This window comes from Phyllobates terribilis, unplaced genomic scaffold (genome assembly GCF_046119375.1).
Source record: "Phyllobates terribilis strain yellow unplaced genomic scaffold, ASM4611937v1 Scaffold_2__4_contigs__length_985480577, whole genome shotgun sequence".
Classification (NCBI taxonomy): Eukaryota; Metazoa; Chordata; class Amphibia; order Anura; family Dendrobatidae; genus Phyllobates; species Phyllobates terribilis.
The window spans coordinates 752,541,530-752,560,398 of NW_027362762.1; the positions used below are offsets into that span (position 1 = coordinate 752,541,530).

Consider the following 18,869-nt stretch of genomic DNA (forward strand, 5'->3'; position numbering starts at 1 on the left):
TGCTATATACAGTAATCCTATGCAGTGGCATACAACAAAGCCCCTATTTGGGTGTGTATAGGGAAATTGTTCTGATGTATACCTTAGATAGAAGGCTATAGGATAGTGTGAACGGGACCTGAACTAGAGCCCTTGCAAATCATGACTCTTTATCTGGAAGATAAAGAATGGACAAGTACAGTTGCAATCACATTTTTCAACCCCCATTACATATTAGGTTTATTAGCAAAATATATAAACTTTTTGCTATTGCATTAAAACACTGATACAAAAATAATTTAAATAACTCAACACAACTAATATAACAAAAGGTTTCTACAAATTCCTGACAAAATTACACTTTTAATGACTAATGCAGTACTTAGTTATTTAGTAGAGCACCTTAGGCTATTATGACCTGCTGCAAATGTGATTCATAGCAAGACCAGCTTCTGGCAGTGTTCTTGAGGAATCTTAGCCCATTCCTCATGGGCATTGGTGTTCAGTTCACTAATATTCTTGGCTTGTCAAGAGAGTATTCCAAAAAGTTAAGAGAAGTGGTTATTGCCTTTCACAAACAAGGAAAAGGATACAAAAACATAGCAAACACATTAAAAGATTTTAGAGATACAGCTGGAAGCATGGTTTGCAAGTTCAAAGTTAAAGGAACACTGCCTACACTACCTGTATGTGGCAGAAAGAGGAAACGATCACCGGCCACTGACAGATTCCTGAGGAGACAGGTGGTCAGAAACCAACAATAACTGCAAAAGGCCTACAGCAACATTGAAAGTCTCCATGCACCTCTACCAACCCCAAAGCACAAGAAAAGTTGGCTCTCATATGCTAAAAATATCCCACATAATTAATGAACAGAGGTTTTGGTATTTTGTTCTGTGGAGCTTGTATGAAGTAGAACTGGAACTTTTCAGCCCATGGATCAGCAGTATCTCTAGAGGAAGAGAAATAAAGCATATGCTGAACTGAATACCCCCCTACTGTGAAGCATGGCAGTGGCTCAATGATGCTCTAGGTCTGCTTTGCTTACTCTGGCTCTGGAAACTTGCAGCATGTCGAGGGCAAGATGAATGTAATCAAGGATAAAGAGATATTCTGTGAAAATTTCATGGTTTGTGTGTGGAAGCTGATTGTAGGGCCACAATAAACCTTCCAACAGGACAAGGATCCCAAGCATTTCAGAAGTCCTGGAAGATTCTGGAGTGGCTGTCACAGTTGCCTGATTTTAACCCCATAGAAAATCTTTGATGGGGTTTGAAGAAGGTGATTACTGCATGCAAACCTCAGAATATTAATGAACAGGAGGCCACTGTCCATGAGGAATGAGATAAAATTCCTTAGGAATGCTGCCAGAAGCTGGTTTCTGGCTATGCATCATTTTTGGACGAGGTGATAACAGCCAAAGGATGCCATACTCAGTAAAGACACTTGTCATGAAGGGATTGAATAATTCTGAGACTGCAGTAATCAATAAAAGTGGTATTTTGTGTTGAATTTGGAGACACCAATTAATATTGGTTCTTTGATTGGTTTATTGTAAACATCAGAGCTTTTGTACATTTTGCTAATAATCTATCTAAACGGAACCAGTCAGGTAACACTATTAACTGGCAAATAAAGGGTTGATTAACCCCTTTAAAGCCCAAGACGTATTAATACGTATCTGCGCCCTTGGCTTTAAGAGCCTGATACGTATTAATACGTCATTGCGAACGCGCCCGCGGGCGCGATCGCTGCCGGGTGTCAGCTGATTGTCATAGCTGACACCCGGTACTATGTGCAGGGAGCGGTCCTGCACCGCTCCCGCCACATTAACCCCGCAATGTTGCGATCAAAGTTGATTGCAGTATTGCGGTGGCAAGGGGAGGTGATCGCAATACTCACCCCCTCTTCCGGCATCCAGCGCTGTCTGCCGCGGCTTTCTGGATGTTGCCATGACGACCCGATGTCGTCATGACAACATCCGGGTCACCAGACAGCAGTAAGATAGTTTGCTCATGCGCAGTGCATGACCAAATTATCTTCTCCCTGTGCAGCGCTGACAGCCTGTATAGCACAGGGATGGTGCTGCATTCCTGTGCTATACAGGCGATCAGAATAAAAAAAGTGAAAGCCCCATAGTGGGACAAAGTAAAAAAGTAAAAAAAATGTCAGAAAGTGAAAAAAAAAAAAAAAAAATTGTAAAAATATAAAAAAAAAAAATGTAAAAAATGATCCAGCAAAAATAAAAATATAATGTACCCATCAATAAATATTATTATGAAAAAAACAACAAACAATAAAAGTACACATATTTGGCATCGCCGCGTCCGGAACAACCTAAAATTGTCCCACTAGTTAACACTTCAGTGAACGCGGTAAAAATAAAAAATAAAAAACGAAGCAAAAAACAATGCTTTATCATACCGCCAAACAAAAAATGGAATAACACGCGATCAAAAAGATGAATCTAAATAAAAATGGTACCACTGAAAACGTCATCTCGTCCCGCATAAAACAAGACACCATACAGCTCCATCAGTCGAAAAATAAAAAAGTTATAGCTCTCAGAATAAAGCGATGCAAAAAAATATTTTTTTCTATAAAATTGCTTTTATTATGTAAAAGTGCCAAAACATAGAAAAACGATATAAATGTGGTACCGCTGTAAATGTACTGACCCGAAGAATAAAGCTACGTTATCAATTTTACCACACGCAGAACAGAATAAAAAAAATGTGAAAAAAACAATACCTGAATTGTTGCTCTTTGTTTATTCTGCCTCCCAAAAATCGGAATAGAAAGCGATCAAAAAATGTCACATGCCTGAAAATGGTACCAATAAAAACGTCAACTCATCCCACAAAAAACAAGCCGTCGCATGACTCTGTCGGCCAAAATATGGAAAAATTATAGCTCTCAAAATATGGCGATGCAAAAACTAGATTTTACAAAAAATGCATCTTTTAGTGTGTGACAGCTGTTAATCATAAAAACCCAATATGATTCTGGTATCTCTGTAGTCGCACCGACCCAAAGAATAAAGTCGTCTAATCCTTTATACCGCACAAGGTACGGCGTAAAAAATAAACTCTTGGGTTAGGGTTAGGGTTGTGCTAGGGTTAGGGTTGGGGTTGGGGTTAGGGTTGTGCTAGGGTTAGGGTTGGGTTAGGGTTGGGCTAGAGTTAGGGTTGGGATTTTCTTCAAAAGTAAAAAAAAAAAAAGATGACGATATGGCAACTAGTGTTGAGCGCAAGTGCTCGCTACTTGAGTTTGCATCGGGTGCTCGGGTATGCATTGAGTATCGCGGGTGCTCGAGTCTCTGCCCCATATGCTTCGCGGCCAAAAAAACCTTGCGGCGATTGCCTGCCATGCACGAGCGATCGCCGCATGTTTTTTTTGGGTGTCTAATAACCGTGAAACATGCGGGCGGGGACTCGAGCATGTCACTCGAGCACCTGTGATACATTGTGCATACCTGAGTACCCGATGCAAACTCAAGTAGCGAGCACTTGCGCTCAAGACTAATGACAACTTATTCAATATGATGACCTAATGTTATCAAATTCTGTGTCGTACCTCTGAGTTCAAAATGTTCACAATACCCCTTGATAAAATCCTTGAGGGGTGTAGTTTCCAAAATGAGGTCACTTGTGAGGGGTTTCCACTATTTAGGCACATCAGGGGCTCTCCAAACGCGACATGGCGTCCGCTCTCGATTCCAGCCAATTTTGCGTTCAAAAAGTCACACAGTTCTCCTTCCCTTCAGAACTCTGCCCTTCACCCAAACACTGTATTTTCCCCACATATGGGGTATTGGCGTACACAGCAGAAATTGCACAAAAGTTTTTGGGGTCCATTTTCTCCTCTTACCCTTGTGAAAATAAAAAAATTGGGGCTAAAACATCATTTTTGTGGAAAAAGTTTGATTTTTTTATTTCCACGACTCCATGTTATAAACTTCTGTGAAGGACTTGGGGGTTCAGGGTGCTCACCACACATCTAGATAAGTTCCCTGAGGGGTCTAGTTTCCAAAATGGTGTCACTTGTGGGGGGTTTCCACTGTTTAGGCACATCAGGGGCTCTCCAAACGCAACATGGCGTCCGCTAATTATTCAAGCAAATTTTACAATCAAAAAGTCAAATGGCGCTCCTTCCCTTCCGAACCCTGCTGTGTGCCCAAGCAGTGGTTTTCCCCCACATATGGGGTATCTGCTTACTCAGGGAAAATTGCACAACAATCTTCATGGTGCAATTTCTCCTGTTACCCTTATTAAAATGCAAAAGTGGGGGCTGAAAAACATTTTTGTGGGAAAAATGTGAAAATTTTATTTTTACGGCTCATTGTTATAAACTTCTGTGAAGCATCTGGGGGTTCAAGGTGCTCACCACACATCTAGATAAGTTCCCTGAGGGGTCTAGTTTCCAAAATGGTGTCACTTGTGGGGGGTTTCCACTGTTTAGGCACATCAGGGGCTCCTCAAATGCAACATGGCGTCCGCTAATTATTCAAGCAAATTTTACAATCAAAAAGTCAAACGGCGCTCCTTCCCTTCCGAACCCTGCCATGCTCCCAAACAGTGGTTTTTCCCCACATATGGGGTATCTGCGTACCCAGGGAAAATTGCACAACAAATTTTGGGGTCTATTTTTTCCTGTTACCCCTGCGAAAAAAAAAATTGGGTCTAAAGTAACATTTTTGTGAAAAAAGTTAAATGTTCATTTTTTTCTTCCTCATTCCAAAAATTCCTGTGAAGCACTTGAAGGGTTAATAAAGTTCTTGAATGTGGTTTTGAGCACCTTGAGGGGTGCAGTTTTTAGAATGGTGTCACTTTTGGGTATTTTCTGTCATAAAGACCCCTCAAAGTGACTTCAAATGTGATGTGGTCCCTAAAAAAATGGTTTTGTAAATTTTGTTGGAAAAATGAGAAATCGCTGGTCAACTTTTAACCGTTATAGCTCCCTAATAAAAAAAAAATTTTGGTTCCAAAATTGTGCTGATGTAAAGTAGACATGTGGGAAATGTTATTTATTAACTATTTTGTGTGACATATCTCTATGATTTAAGGCCATAAAAATTTAAATTTTGAAAATTTCAAAATTTTCACCAAATTTCAGTTTTTTTCACAAATAAATGTGATATAGAAGAAATTTTACCACAATCATGAAGTACAATATGTCACAAAAAAACATTCTCAGAATCAGGGAAATCTGTTGAAGCGTTCCAGAGTAATAACCTCATAAAGTGACAGTGGTCAGAATTGTAAAAATTGGCCTGGTCATTAACGTGCAAACCACCTTGGGTTGTAAAGGGGTTAATAGCATTAGGAAAGTGCCTGGCTGCCATACTAAAAATGCAGCACTGGTTTGAAAATTAACTTTTTTCCTCCCAGGTGCCACCGGCTTCAAGTCATGTAGGTATGCAGATGCGGGTACAGTCACCAGCTGTAAGCACGACCCGGCATTTTGACTGACAGGCGGCTTTACAGTGCATCATTGCAGAGCCGCCTATCAGTCAAAGTGCCAGAGTGTGCTTACTGCCGCCACTAACCATTATGTGACTGTAGCTGTGTGGGCACTAAAAGCTAGTGCCTCCTGGGAAAAATAAAGTTCATTTTCTCCCAGGTGCTGCACTTTCAGTACAATTGCTGGCCACTTTCCTAACTCTGTTAACCTACAGATTAACCCTACAACTGCAGGTTTATAGCGTTATCCGACCTGACAGCCGCTCCTTAAGTTATCAAGAGAATACTAACAGATAAGTGGAATAGGTGCTTTCTTTCCAGTGAAGTCTGGCTCCTTCATTTTGGGAAATCATTGCAATTCCAGCTCACTGAACTATACCAAAATTTTATTTCACATGTCTTTTCCAATGGTTTATTAGAAAGTAACGTAGTGTGGTATTTCTGAATACACTTTTTTCCTTTATCACTTTATTTTCTGCTTATTGACCATAAATGAACATACATTTCTTAGTAGCAAAGGGCATTCAGGCTGACATTTCAAATGTCACTATTTTATGACTAAATTTTGCTAAATTGATTTTATTAACCTTCAAATAACCCAAAAGACTATCAATTCTGTTCTGTAGCTTTCATTCGATTTTTGTTTCTTCTTTTTTCTTTATTTTCTATAAATCCCATACCCTTGCCAAAAAGGCATATGAAATATTTCTTTTTAGTTTTAGTTAATGTTAAAGTTTTATTTCATATTGTTTAGGTTTGTAGAATGTGCTTCAAGGTCTCTCCAAAAATGTTTCTGTTGCTAATTACTACATTTGCAGTGCAGATTTTTATTTTTTGGGTTACATGGCATGAATGTTGAGTATTTTAGATCAATCTCATCTTAGATTTAAATCTGATCTGATGTATTCATGAGCTGCTGCTTCCCTCTCCCACCATGAGAAAGCTGTCAATTAGTGGCTGGAGAGTGTGTTTGGGGTGCAAATTATAAATACAGACTTCTGCGCTCACAGTAGACATCTTATTTGGCACCCTCTGCAAAGATTTAAGGGTTATTCCCAAAATAACAAATTAAATATTTTTTGGATAGGAGATGACTTGTTCATCTCTGAAGCCCCCGTCTCACATAGCGAGATCGCTGCTGTGTCACGGTTTTGGTGACGTAACAGCGACCTCACCAGCGATGTCGCTATGTGTGACACTTTGCAACGATCAGGCCCCTGCTGTGAGGTCGCTGATCGCTGCAAAGTGTCCTGGACCATTTTTTGGTCGTTGCCCTCCCGCTGGTCAGCACACATCGCTGTGTGTGACCAGCGGGAGCAGCGATCAGGCTGGTAACCATGGTAAACATCGAGTTACTAGGGGCACAAGCGCACCTAGTAACTCGTTCTTTATCATGGTTACCACTCTGCTACAGTGAGCGGGAGGTTACCGCTCAGTTTAGCAGGCTCGTAACCATGATAAACAACGGGTTACTAGGTGCGCGTGTGCCCCTAGTAACTCGATGTTTACCATGGTTACCAGCCTGCTCCTGCTTCAGCAGGCTCGTAACCAGGAGCAGGACATCGTGGAAAAATTCTTTCCACAATGTCGCTGCTCCCTTGATCGTTGGTGAGCCTGCCTGTTTGACAGCTCACCAGCGACCACATAGCGACGCAGCAACGATCCCTGACAGGTCGTATCATTGTCGGGATCGTTGCAGCGTCGCTAAGTGTGACGGGGCCTTGAGTGTCTGACTGCTCAGACTTCCAACAATCCCAAGATTGGGCTCTGGAACCCCAAGAACAAGGCTCTGCAACTCAATCTTGAACGGAGCAGAGGTACACATGCTTGACCACCTCTCCATTCATTATCTGTGAGACTGCTGGAAATGGCCAAGCGCTGTACTGAGCAGTCCTATTTACAATGCATGGAGTGGAGGATGAAAATATGCACCTTTGCTCCATTCAAGATGGAGCTGCATAGCCCTTTTCTCAGGGATTCCTGAACTCCGATCTCAAGCCCTTAGCAGAGAAATGTGCTTATTTCTACACTTTAGAACCCTTTTTCCTCCTTCCCTGACTCATATACAGTAACTAATCCTTCACACTGATAAGCTGCAAAAATTCATCTTGGTCTGACAAAATGGATTGCCAGCTCTATAGGGGATCATACTATAACTGACTATTGAACTGTATGAAGAGAGGAAGAGGAGGAGTGCAGAGAAGATTAAGAAAGATAGACACAGTCACAGACTGACCTAGGCTACGGTTTCATAGTTACTGTTTTATATCACCCCTATGCTGAATTCACAGCTGCACTGCTCAGTTCTTATGTATAAGATCCTACCTACTGCTGCTGTTACCTAACATGTGCTACATACACACAGGACAGCAAGAACCCCTCTGTATATAGGAGACATTTTAGCAGCTGGTCTTCACCCCTAGGTCAAAGATAAGTAAAACCTAGAGATAAAGCCCCCCCAAAAAAAAAGCAACAAAAAAAACAACCTGCAGGATACAAGTTATGTTTTAGACAGAAATTGTGTTAGTCATCATTTACACACACACCTCAGCTTATTCTGAAAAGTTACTGAAATGACAGGTGCGCTTTTAAACTCCTGGGTAAATATGTGTCTCTGTCAACCTGCAAAAATGTAAAAAAAGATGATTTAAAGTAAGATCTTTTGAGTTCTCCAAAATATTGCATGTAAAACCAAAGTTTTAATGCACTATTATTACATATATTTTACTAATGTTTCTAAAAAATGTCTTTGAGGAATCACTTTTTCAGTTCTTTTGAGTACAAATCTTCCACCTTGTTTTGGGTCTATGATGTTGAAATTGAATTGATTATGTATTAAGACTTGAACAAAAAAAATATAAGCAGAGTGTTTTATATAGCCAAGCATGGTGAATTATGTAGTCGTAACAAGGCTGGCTGTACATCCTTTTTATATGCAGTGCCATAAAAAGTATTCATAACCTGTGAACTTTTCCACATTTTTTTACATTACACCCAGAAACTTAAATTTGTTTTCTTGGGATTTTATGTGATATACCAACACAAAGTATCACGTATTTTTAAAGTGTAAAATAAATGACAAATGATTTTCAAAAAATAAATCTAAAAATTGTGACGTGCATTTGTATTCACCTTCCCCAAGTCAATACTTTGTTAGACCATCTTTCCCTGCAATTACTGCTGCAAGTCTTTTGGCTGCAATGTTGGGGACACAGCTAGCATGTGGAATAAAGTGCTCTGCTCAGATAAGACTAAACTTTTTTGTCTAAATACAAAACTCCATATGTGGCGGAAAACGAAAGAACGAACACTCATCACCCTGAAAACACTGTCCACACCATCAAATGTGGTTACAGCATCATGCTGTGGGAATGCTTTTCTTCAGCAGGGACAGGGAAGCTGGTCAGAGTTGATATGAAGATGGATGCAGCTAAATACAGGGAAATCATGGAGGAAAGCCTATTAGAGACTGCAAAAGACTTGAGACTGAGATGTAGGTTTACATTCCAATGGACAATGACCCTAAACACACTGCCAGAGCTACAATGTGATGGTTTAGATCAAAGAATATTAATATGTGTGAATGGCCCATTTACAGTCCAGACCTAAATCCAACAGAATCTGTGGCAAGACTTGAAAATTGCTGTTCTCAGACACTCTCCATCCAATCTCACTGACCCAGAGCTAGTTTGCAAAGAAGAATGGACAAAAATTTTAGCCTCTAGATGTGCAATGCTGGTAGAGACATACCTGAAAACATGTATCATTTCCATTACACTTCACAAATATTTGGTACTTTCTGTTAGTATATAACACAAAATCCCGATAAAATACAATTAAGATTGTAGATGTAGCGTGAAAAAAATGTGGAAAAGTTCACGGGTATGAATTATTTTTCAAGGCATTGTACAATACTCTACTGGTGTACACATGCATATACAGGTGCATCTCACTAAATTAGAATATCATCAAAAAGTTAATTTATTTCAGTTCTTCAATACAAAAAGTGAAACTCATATTATATAGAGTCATTACAAACAGAGTGATCTATTTCAAGTGTTTATTTCTGTTAATGTTGATGATTATGGCTTACAGCCAATGAAAACATAAAAGCCATTATCTCAGTAAATTAAAATAATTAACAAAAAACACCTGCAAAGGCTTCCTAAACATTTAAAAAGGTCCCTTAGTCTGTTTCAGTAGGCTCCACAATCACGGGGAAGACTGCTGACTTGACAGATCTCAAGAAGGCAGTCATTGACACACTCCACAAGGTCCCAGAGTTCCAATTTTCATTTGGAAATCAAGGTCCCAGAGTCTGGAGGAAGAGTGGAGAGGCACACAATCCAAGCTGCTTGAGGTCTAGTGTGAAGTTTCCACAATCAGTGATGGTTTGGGGAGCCATGTCATCTGCTGGTGTAGGTCCACTGTGTTTTATCAAGACCAAAGTCATCGCAGTCGTCTACCAGGAAATTTTAGAGCACTTCATGTTTCCCTCTGCCGAAAAGCTTTTTGGAGATGGAAATTTCATTCTCCAGCAGGACTTGGCACCTGTCCACACTGTCAAAAGTACCAATACCTGGTTTAAAAACAACAGTATCACTGTGCTTGATTGGCCAGCAAACTCGCCTGATCTTAACCCCATAGAGAATTTATGGGGTATTGTCAAGAGGAAGATGAGAGACACCAGACCCAACAATGCAGACGAGCTGAAGGCTGCTATCAAAGCAACCTGGGCTTCCATAGCACCTCAGCAGTGCCACAGGCTGATCGCCTCCATGCCACGCCGCATTGATGCAGTAATTGATGCAAAAGGAGCCCCGACCAAGTATTGAGTGCATTTACTGAACATATATTTCAGTAGGCCAACATTTCAGATTTTAAAAACATTTCTCAAGCTGTTATTATAAAGTATTCTAATTTACTGAGATAATGAATTTTGTGTTTTCATTTGCTGTAAGCCATAATCATCAACATTAACAGAAATAAACAGTTGAAATAGATCACTCTGTTTGTAATGACTCTATATAATATATGAGTTTCACTTTTTGTATTAAAGAACTGAAATAAATTTACTTTTTGATGATATTCTAATTTAGTGAGATGCACCTGTATATAGGATACATTTAAAGATAATAAAGTAACATTACCAATAGTTTTGAAAACATTATACTGTCAACAACTTTTATGCAAACCTTTGGTTTTGTGAATACAGCTCTTACTCTTGCAGTCTGCAATCATGAAGATACGATCTATTTTTCAGCACCATTCGCAAAGTTTCTTTTATGGTTGGAAAGGTCTGCATGCTCTTTAAATGATCTATTAATGTAATTTCGTATTCATGCAGGGCTAAATTAAGGTTGGTGAGAGCTCCGATCCTACCCAAAGAAAGAGGGCTCCACCTTATTCCCTATATGAGCAACAGATCAGCAAGGTGGTCATATGCACTGCTCAAAAAAATAAAGGGAACACTTAAACAACAGAATATAACTCGAAGTAAATCAAACTTCTGTGAAATCAAACTGTCCACTTAGGAAGCAACACTGATTGACAATCAATTTCACATGCTGTTGTGAAAATGGAATAGAAAATAGATGGAAATTATGGGCAATTATCAAGACACCCTCAATAAAGGAGTGGTTCTGCAGGTGGGGACCACAGACCACATCTCAGTACCATTGCTTTCTGGCTGATGTTTTGGTCACTTTTGAATGTTGGTTGTGTTTTCACACTCGTGGTAGCATGAGACGGACTCTACAACCCACAGAAGTTGCTCAAGTAGTGCTGCTCATCCAGGATGGCACATCAATGCGAGCTGTGGCAAGAAGGTTTGCTGTGTCTGTCAGCACAGTGTCCAGAGGTTGGAGGCGATACCAATAGACAGGTCAGTACACCAAGAGATGTGGAGGGGGCCGTAGGAGGGCAACAACCCAGCAGCAGGACCGCTATCTCCGCCTTTGTGAAAGGAGGAACAAGAGGAGCACTGCCAGAGCCCTGCAAAATGACCTCCAGCAGGCCACAAATGTGCATGTGTCTGCACAAATGGTTAGAAACCGACTCCATGAGGGTGGTATGAGGGCCCGACGTCCACAGATGGGGGTTGTGCTCACAACCCAACACCGTGCAGGACGCTTGGCATTTGCCACAGAACAACAGGATTGGCAAAGTCGCCACTGGCACGGTGGAGAGCGATCTGCTGCCTGCAACATCCTTCAGCATGACCGATTTGGCAGTGGGTCAGTAATGGTGTGGGGTGGCATTTTTTTGGAGGGCCGCACAGCCCTCCATGTGCTCGCCAGGGGTAGTGTGACTGCCATTAGGTACCGAGATGAGATCCTCAGACCCTTTGTGAGACCATATGCTGGTGCGGTTAGCCCTGGGTTCCTCCTAATGCAGGACAATGCCAGACCTCATGTGGCTGGAGTGTGTCAGCAGTTCCGGCAAGATGAAGGCATTGAAGCTATGGACTGACCCGCCCGTTCCCCAGACCTGAATCCGATTGAGCACATCTGGGACATCATGTCTCGCTCCATTCACCAACGCCACGTTGTACCACAGACTGTCCAGGAGTTGGCGGATGCTTTAGTCCAGGTCTGGGAGGAGATCCCACAGGAGACCATCCACAACCTCATCAGGAGCATGCCCAGGCTTTGTAGGGAGGTCATACAAGCACGTGGAGGCCACACACAATACTGAGCCTCATTTTGACTTGTTTTAAGGACATTACATCAAAGTTGGATCAGCCTGTAGTGTGTTTTTCCACTTTAATTTTGGGTGTGACTCCAAATCCAGGCCTCCATTGGTTAATAAATTTGATTTCCATTGATGATTTTGTGTGATTTTGTTGTTAGCACATTCAACTTTGTACAGAACAAAGTATTCAATGAGAATATTTCATTCATTCAGATCTAGGATGTGTTATTTGAGTGTTCCCTTTAATTTTTTGAGCAGTGTATGATTGTAACCAGTCTACTGAAATCTTAGGAAGTTATGATATTATTTTAGAGAGAGCCAAGTCATCCACTTCAAAAGAGAAAGCAAATGTTAAATGAAAGTTGTCTGAAGAAGCCACCTAATTTCGGCAGGATCAGCTGACCATCTGATGTGTATGGGGGCCTCCAAACTCTCCCCTGACAGAAGGTGTTGGGGGATAGAATGATGGAGCCTCATGATGGTACAGTATGTTAATGTACAATACTTTTATTTTTAGGGGAGAAAAGCTGCTGCCAGAAATGTCTTTCAGCTTTTTTCCATTTTGAAAACACAACAACTCTGCTGAGTTGAGTGATCATGTGTATAGTGAAGTCAGGCGCGATAAGTGTCCATCAAGCTTTCATTCATTGTGCAGTTATCTCATGTATGGCCAGCTTAAAATGTGTAATAGATAGATAGATTGATAACAGACACTTTTTTGCTGATACCAAATATAATTTACACTACATTATCCCTGCATCACTTTTTCAGTACCTTTCTTATATTTTATAGGGCATACCATTTTACTGCCTGGGGAGTGCCATTTATTCTGTCTTGTCTCCCGCTCTTTGGGGATCTGTACGGCCCCGCTGGTGCATGGTGGTAAGTTTTTGTCTCTCTTTATTTTTGCTTATTGCACCTTTATTTTCTATGGTACAAAAGCAATTGAGATATGTTTCAAAAGATAAACTGAATGTCACAAAGTTCTAAGGGGCAGAAGCAGCCATAGCGGATGCTATGGGGTCTGAGACTGCAAGAGAACACGGAACACCAGCAGAAAAAACAATCCTGCTGCCCTGCTTCTGATCACTAGGAGGATGGTGTAACTGTACAAAATTGATGTAGGATGTCTTCGGAGGTGTGTATGTATGCTGCAGAACTGTTTATGTGTAGCAGTGGTTGAGAGTGTATGTGTAAAGTAGCCAAGAGCCGGTAGTCATGACCGAGCTGCTCTCCGGTTATGCTCTGGTGCCCACTCTTTATTAACACTAGTCCCCACCCACTGGGCTAGTTCTATCCATTAACTATATCTTATCCTATAGACTAAACCTATTGGCCTTACCTTATATCCTATGCCGTTGCTAAGTCACTTAGTGTAGTATTGTTCATATAGTTATCTCAGGTTTAACCCTGTGCTTACCCTGTACTATGTACTACTCACATTATACATTAAAATACTAAGGAAGAGAGGAAAGCACAATAGGGTTTTATCCGGTTAAAATTTGTTAAAACAGATAAAGGTTATGTTGTGACCACACAACATTTGAGAATGCATGTAATACCAGCTGCAGTAGGTCCATGGGTCCAAAGACCAAATTGAATTATATGGAAAAGAAAAAAAGGTTGAAAATCCGCAATACTGTAAAACCAGGTCCACACTGGAATAATAAGCAGTTTTTTATTTTATCTTGGGCAGTTTAACATTGTAAATAATTTAAAGGGAATCTGTTACCCCCTGGGAGATATCAGACCTCTACTATGGGCATACAGGTTATAGAAAAGTAAATCTATACTTACCTGTATGGTCCACAGTAGAGGTTTGATTGCAGACAAATGTGTTTTTATCAACTCTGCTTTGCACAGGCTTGGCGTCCCCCAGACGCCAAGAAATCCCCACCTATCGTCTTAGTAATCTCTGAATTCCCCGCCTATATGCTTATTTATCATTCTCCCTCACTTCCCGGGCATGCGCAAAGCGCCGTTCACATAGAGCCCACTTTGTTTCCTCCCGGCTCCGTCTGTCTGTGCACTGCGCCGCAGGGTTGTATTGCGCCTGTGCCGGGAAGTCCTGTCATTTCCCGGTGCCTGCGCAATAGAATCCTGCGGCGCAGTGCACAGACGGAGCCGGGAGGAAACAAAGCGCGCTCTATGTGAGCGGGCTTTGCGCATGCCCGGGAAGTGAGGGAGAACAGTGCACGTCACAAAGCCCTGTGACATGCAGGGGATGGGGGGGATTATGTTAAATAAGCATATAGACGGGTATTTCCGGGATTACTAAGAAGATAGGCTTGGATTTCTGTGCAAAACCGAGTTGATAAAAACACATTTCTCTGCCATCAAACCTCTACTACGGACCATACAGGTATGTATAGATTTACTTTTCTATAACTTGTATGCCCAAAGTAGAGGTCTGATATCTCCCTGGGGGTGACAAATTCCCTTTAAGAAGAAATTATGGTAATAAAAGGTTTTAAAAAATGTCATTGCATATTGATTATAGGACAAAATTATAGTAATAAAAGGTTTAAAAAATGTCATTAAATATTGATTATGAATGCAATAAAATTTGAAGAAATAAAAATATAATAAAATGCTGTGATGGTTTGTTTCATCTTAAAATAAATATAACATGATGTGAAAATATAAACTGCCCAAGATGAACTTTGGCATATCATGTGTCCTTCCTTTGACGCAACAATTTATTTGTAAGTTCACTAGTATGGCTATAAGGCTGGCTGCGTCCTGTCACTTTCCATATGTTTTTTTGTCCTGAGAAAGAAGTATGGTACTTCGAAACGCGTAGATGAAATAAAGAAACACTTATTATTCCTGTGTGGACATGGATTTAATGTCAACTACCAGTAGCATGGTTTTTCCACCTTTTTTTTTTCTTTCCACACACATTATACATTAACACTTTACATTCCAAATGTATACATTGTACATTACCATCATACAATATGAAAGATGCACATCCTTATTAATATTACATATGAAACCACATAACACTGTACACATTATGTGATGGTTGTCTTCAGGGGTAGGAACGCAGCAGAACAGTCCATTACTCTCACAGTGGTGGCCAAAAGTATTGGCACCCCTGCAATTCTGTCAGATAATACTCAGTTTCTTCCTGAAAATGATTGCAATCACAAATTCTTTGGTATTATTATCTTCATTTCATTTGCTTGCAAGGAAAAAAACACAAAAGAGAATGAAGCAAAAATTAAATCATGGATCATTTCACACAAAACTCCAAAAATGGGCCAGACAAAAGTATTGGCACCCTCAGCCTAATACTTGGTTGCACAACCTTTAGCCAAAATAACAGCGAACAACTGCTTCCGGTAACCATCAATGAGTTTCTTACAATGCTCTGCTGGAATTGTAGACCATTCTTCTTTGACAAACTGCTCCAGGTCCCTGATATTTGAAGGGTGCCTTCTCCAAACTGCCATTTTGAGATCTCTCCACAGGTGTTCTATGGGATTCAGGCCTGGACTCATTGCTGGCCACCTAAGAAGTCTCCAGAGCCTTCTCTCAAACCATTTTATAGTGCTTTTGGAAGTGTGTTTTGGGTCATTGTCCTGCTGGAAGACCCATGACCTCTGAGGGAGACCCAGCTTTCTCACACTGGGCCCTACATTATGCTGCAAAATTTGTTGGTAGTCTTCAGACTTCATAATGCCATGCACACGGTCAAGCAGTCCAGTGCCAGAGGCAGCAAAGCAACCCCAAAACATCAGGGAACCTCCGCCATGATTGACTGTAGGGACCGTGTTCTTTTCTTTGAATGCCTCTTTTTTTTTTCCTGTACGCTCTATGTTGATGCTTTTTCCCAAAAAGCTCTACTTTTGTCTCATCTGACCAGAGAACATTCTTCCAAAACGTTTTAGGCTTTCTCAGGTAAGTTTTGACAAACTCCAGCCTGGCTTTTTTATGTCTCGGGGTAAGAAGTGGGGTCTTCCTGGGTATCCTACCATACAGTCCCTTTTCATTCAGACGCCGACGGATAGTAGGGGTTGACACTGTTGTACCCTCGGACTGCAGGGCAGCTTGAACTTGTTTGGATGTTAGTCGAGGGTCTTTATCCACCATCCGCATAATCTTGCGTTAAAATCTCTCGTCAATTTTTCTTTTCTGTCCACATCTAGGGAGGTTAGCCACAGTGCCATGGGCTTTAAACTTCTTGATGACACAGCGCACGGAAGACACAGGAACATTCAGGTCTTTGGAGATGGACTTGTAGCCTTGAGGTTGCTCATGCTTCCTCACAATTTGGTTTCTCAAGTCCTCAGACAGTTCTTTGGTCTTCTTTCTTTTCTCCATGCTCAATGTGGTACACTCAAGGACACAGGACAGAGATTGAGTCAACTTTAATCCATGTTAACTGGCTGCAAGTGTGATTTAGTTATTGCCAACACCTGTTAGGTGTCACAGGTAAGTTACAGGTGCTGTTAATTACACAAATTAGAGAAGCATCACATGATTTTTCAAACAGTGCCAATACTTTTGTCCACCCCCTTTTTTAGGTTTGGTGTGGAATTATATCCAATTTGGCTTGAGGACAATTCTTTTTGTGTTTTTTCATTGAAGACAAATTAAATGAAGATAATAATACCAAAGAATTTATGATTTCAATCATTTTCAGGAAGAAACTGAGTATTATCTGACAGAATTGCAGGGGTGCCAATACTTTTGGCCACCACTGTACATATGTGTGCTGCACTGTGTGGAGCAGTTCTGTGTGTATGTATGCAGCGGAGCTGTGTGTGCCGACTGATATGAGTGTATGGGCACTATTCAAGCAGCAGATCTGTGTGTCTGCACCTACTGTGCAATCAGACATATTGATATAGCCATTCTTAAAATGATTTGTCCAAGTCTAAGAGTCTGCAGTCAATCTGTTTGACTGCAGACTGGAGAATTGTGGCAATGTGTGATCCCGCATTCCAGCGGTGACTAAACTTTTGCATGCCACTGTACACACACACTGCACATCCACATGTGTGTATACGCACACACACACACACACACACTGCACATACAGTACATACCAGCCCATCTCCTCTTCAGTTCCTCTAGACCACTGCAGTTGAAAGACCTTTGGTGACATCATGGTCACATGATCATAATAATGTCATCAAAAGTCCTTAGGCAGTCTTAACCTCGAAATAGAAACACTGGGGGCCCCTGAGAGAGTGGAGACCTGGGCAACTGCCCAGTTTTCACTCCCCCTTGTAACATACCTGGTGGCGGGCTTGCATGGTGCACCATCTCTCACTATGCAAGATCGCAAACTTGATCTTCAGTCCAGTCTGCTAGCCTGGCTTCTATTCATGCTGTCTGTTTGTCTCTGTTCTGACTGCTTAGGGCGGCGGCCCGGTTACTTCCTGTTTTTTGTAGCTGCTGTGGGCACACCCCTAATGCATCCTCAGCCTATTGCTGTCTGTCACTGGATATTTAAACCAGCTCCACCTTGAAGCTGGTGCCTGAGCAACTCTTATCCTCAGAGGGCTTCTTGCCTCTGATGTGCCAGGTCCTGTTCTGTTTTTCCTGCCTGTCCGCCTTCCTGGAGGCTGTATTCCCAGGCCTGTCTGAACACACTCCTAGCCTATTCGTCCAGCCTTCTGGGGGCCGCATACCCAGACCTGTTATCTGTGTCTTCTAGCCTGTTTGTCCGCCATTCTGGGGGCCGCATACCCAGACTCGCTCCTGTATCTCGCTGCAGTGTCAGTTCCTGTCTCAACACTCAGTTCCTGTCTCAACACTCTCCTAGCCTTTTATCTGTTTTTCTCTATGTCCTAACCTTCCCTTTTTCTGCAGAGTCTGAACCTGCACCTAACTCCTACTCATTGTCGCTGTACTTCCGTTTGTGAGTTTAGAGTCCACTCGCTACTTCATTGCAAGTACCTTGATTGTATCTGGTTCTGCTTTTCCCTTCCAGTCTGTTCAGTGTGAACAGAGCCCTGTCCTCTCTGCCTTGCTCACTGCTCCGGCGGTTCCAGCCCGCTCTGCCTTGCTCACCGCTCCGGCGGTTCCTCTCTGCTCTGCCTTTGCTCACCGCTCCGGTGGTGCCTGCCTGATCTGCCTTGCTCACCGCTCCAGCGGTTCCTGCCTGCTCTGCCTTGCTCACCGCTCCGGCGGTTCCTGCCTGCTCTGCCTTGCTCACCGCTCCAGCGGTTCCTGCCTGCTCTGTCTTGCTCACTGCTCCGGCGGTTCCTGCCTGCTCTGCCTTGCTCACCGCTCCGGCGGTTCCTGCCTGCTCTGCCTTGCTCACTGCTCCGGCGGTTCCATTTCTGAATCCCAGTCTGTACTGGACCCTATCCAGCCTGTGCTCCAACCTGCTAGTACCTCCCCGTCTGCACGCCAGCCGTGCCTGCCAGTATCCTCCTGTCTGCACTCCAGCCGTGCCTGCCAGTGCCCACCTGTCTGCGTGCCAGCCTAACCTGCCTGTTCCTGTATTCCCCGGTGTGGGTCAACAGCCGTGTCCGGAGTCTGGCCTGGAGTAGCACCTGGTCCCTCTGCTCGGTTCCTCCCTGGTGCACGGCATCGTTAGCCGTCGTGCGACCTTGGTCGGATCGGGTAGATACTTAGTTACGCCCCTCCAGGCACTCTCCGGTTCTTGGCACAGTGGAATCACTAAATCACGCACACGCCAGTCAACCTGGGCGTGTGCATAACACCCCTAATGCCAGCTCTGACTTTAACTGCGGTTTATTTTTGGAGTGGGGC

The 18,869-nt window shown here is 42.3% G+C and overlaps 1 protein-coding gene across 1 annotated transcript in view; it reads left to right on the forward strand.

The window, feature by feature from the left end:
* The window catches only part of LOC141228177 (uncharacterized), a 781,624-nt gene that overhangs the window by 467,969 nt on the left and 294,786 nt on the right, over window positions 1–18,869 (forward strand). The window contains exon 7 of the mRNA XM_073667298.1: window positions 12,927–13,016. Within this exon, the coding sequence (XP_073523399.1) occupies window positions 12,927–13,016 (90 nt within the window). The remainder of the gene's footprint in view (window positions 1–12,926; window positions 13,017–18,869) is intronic.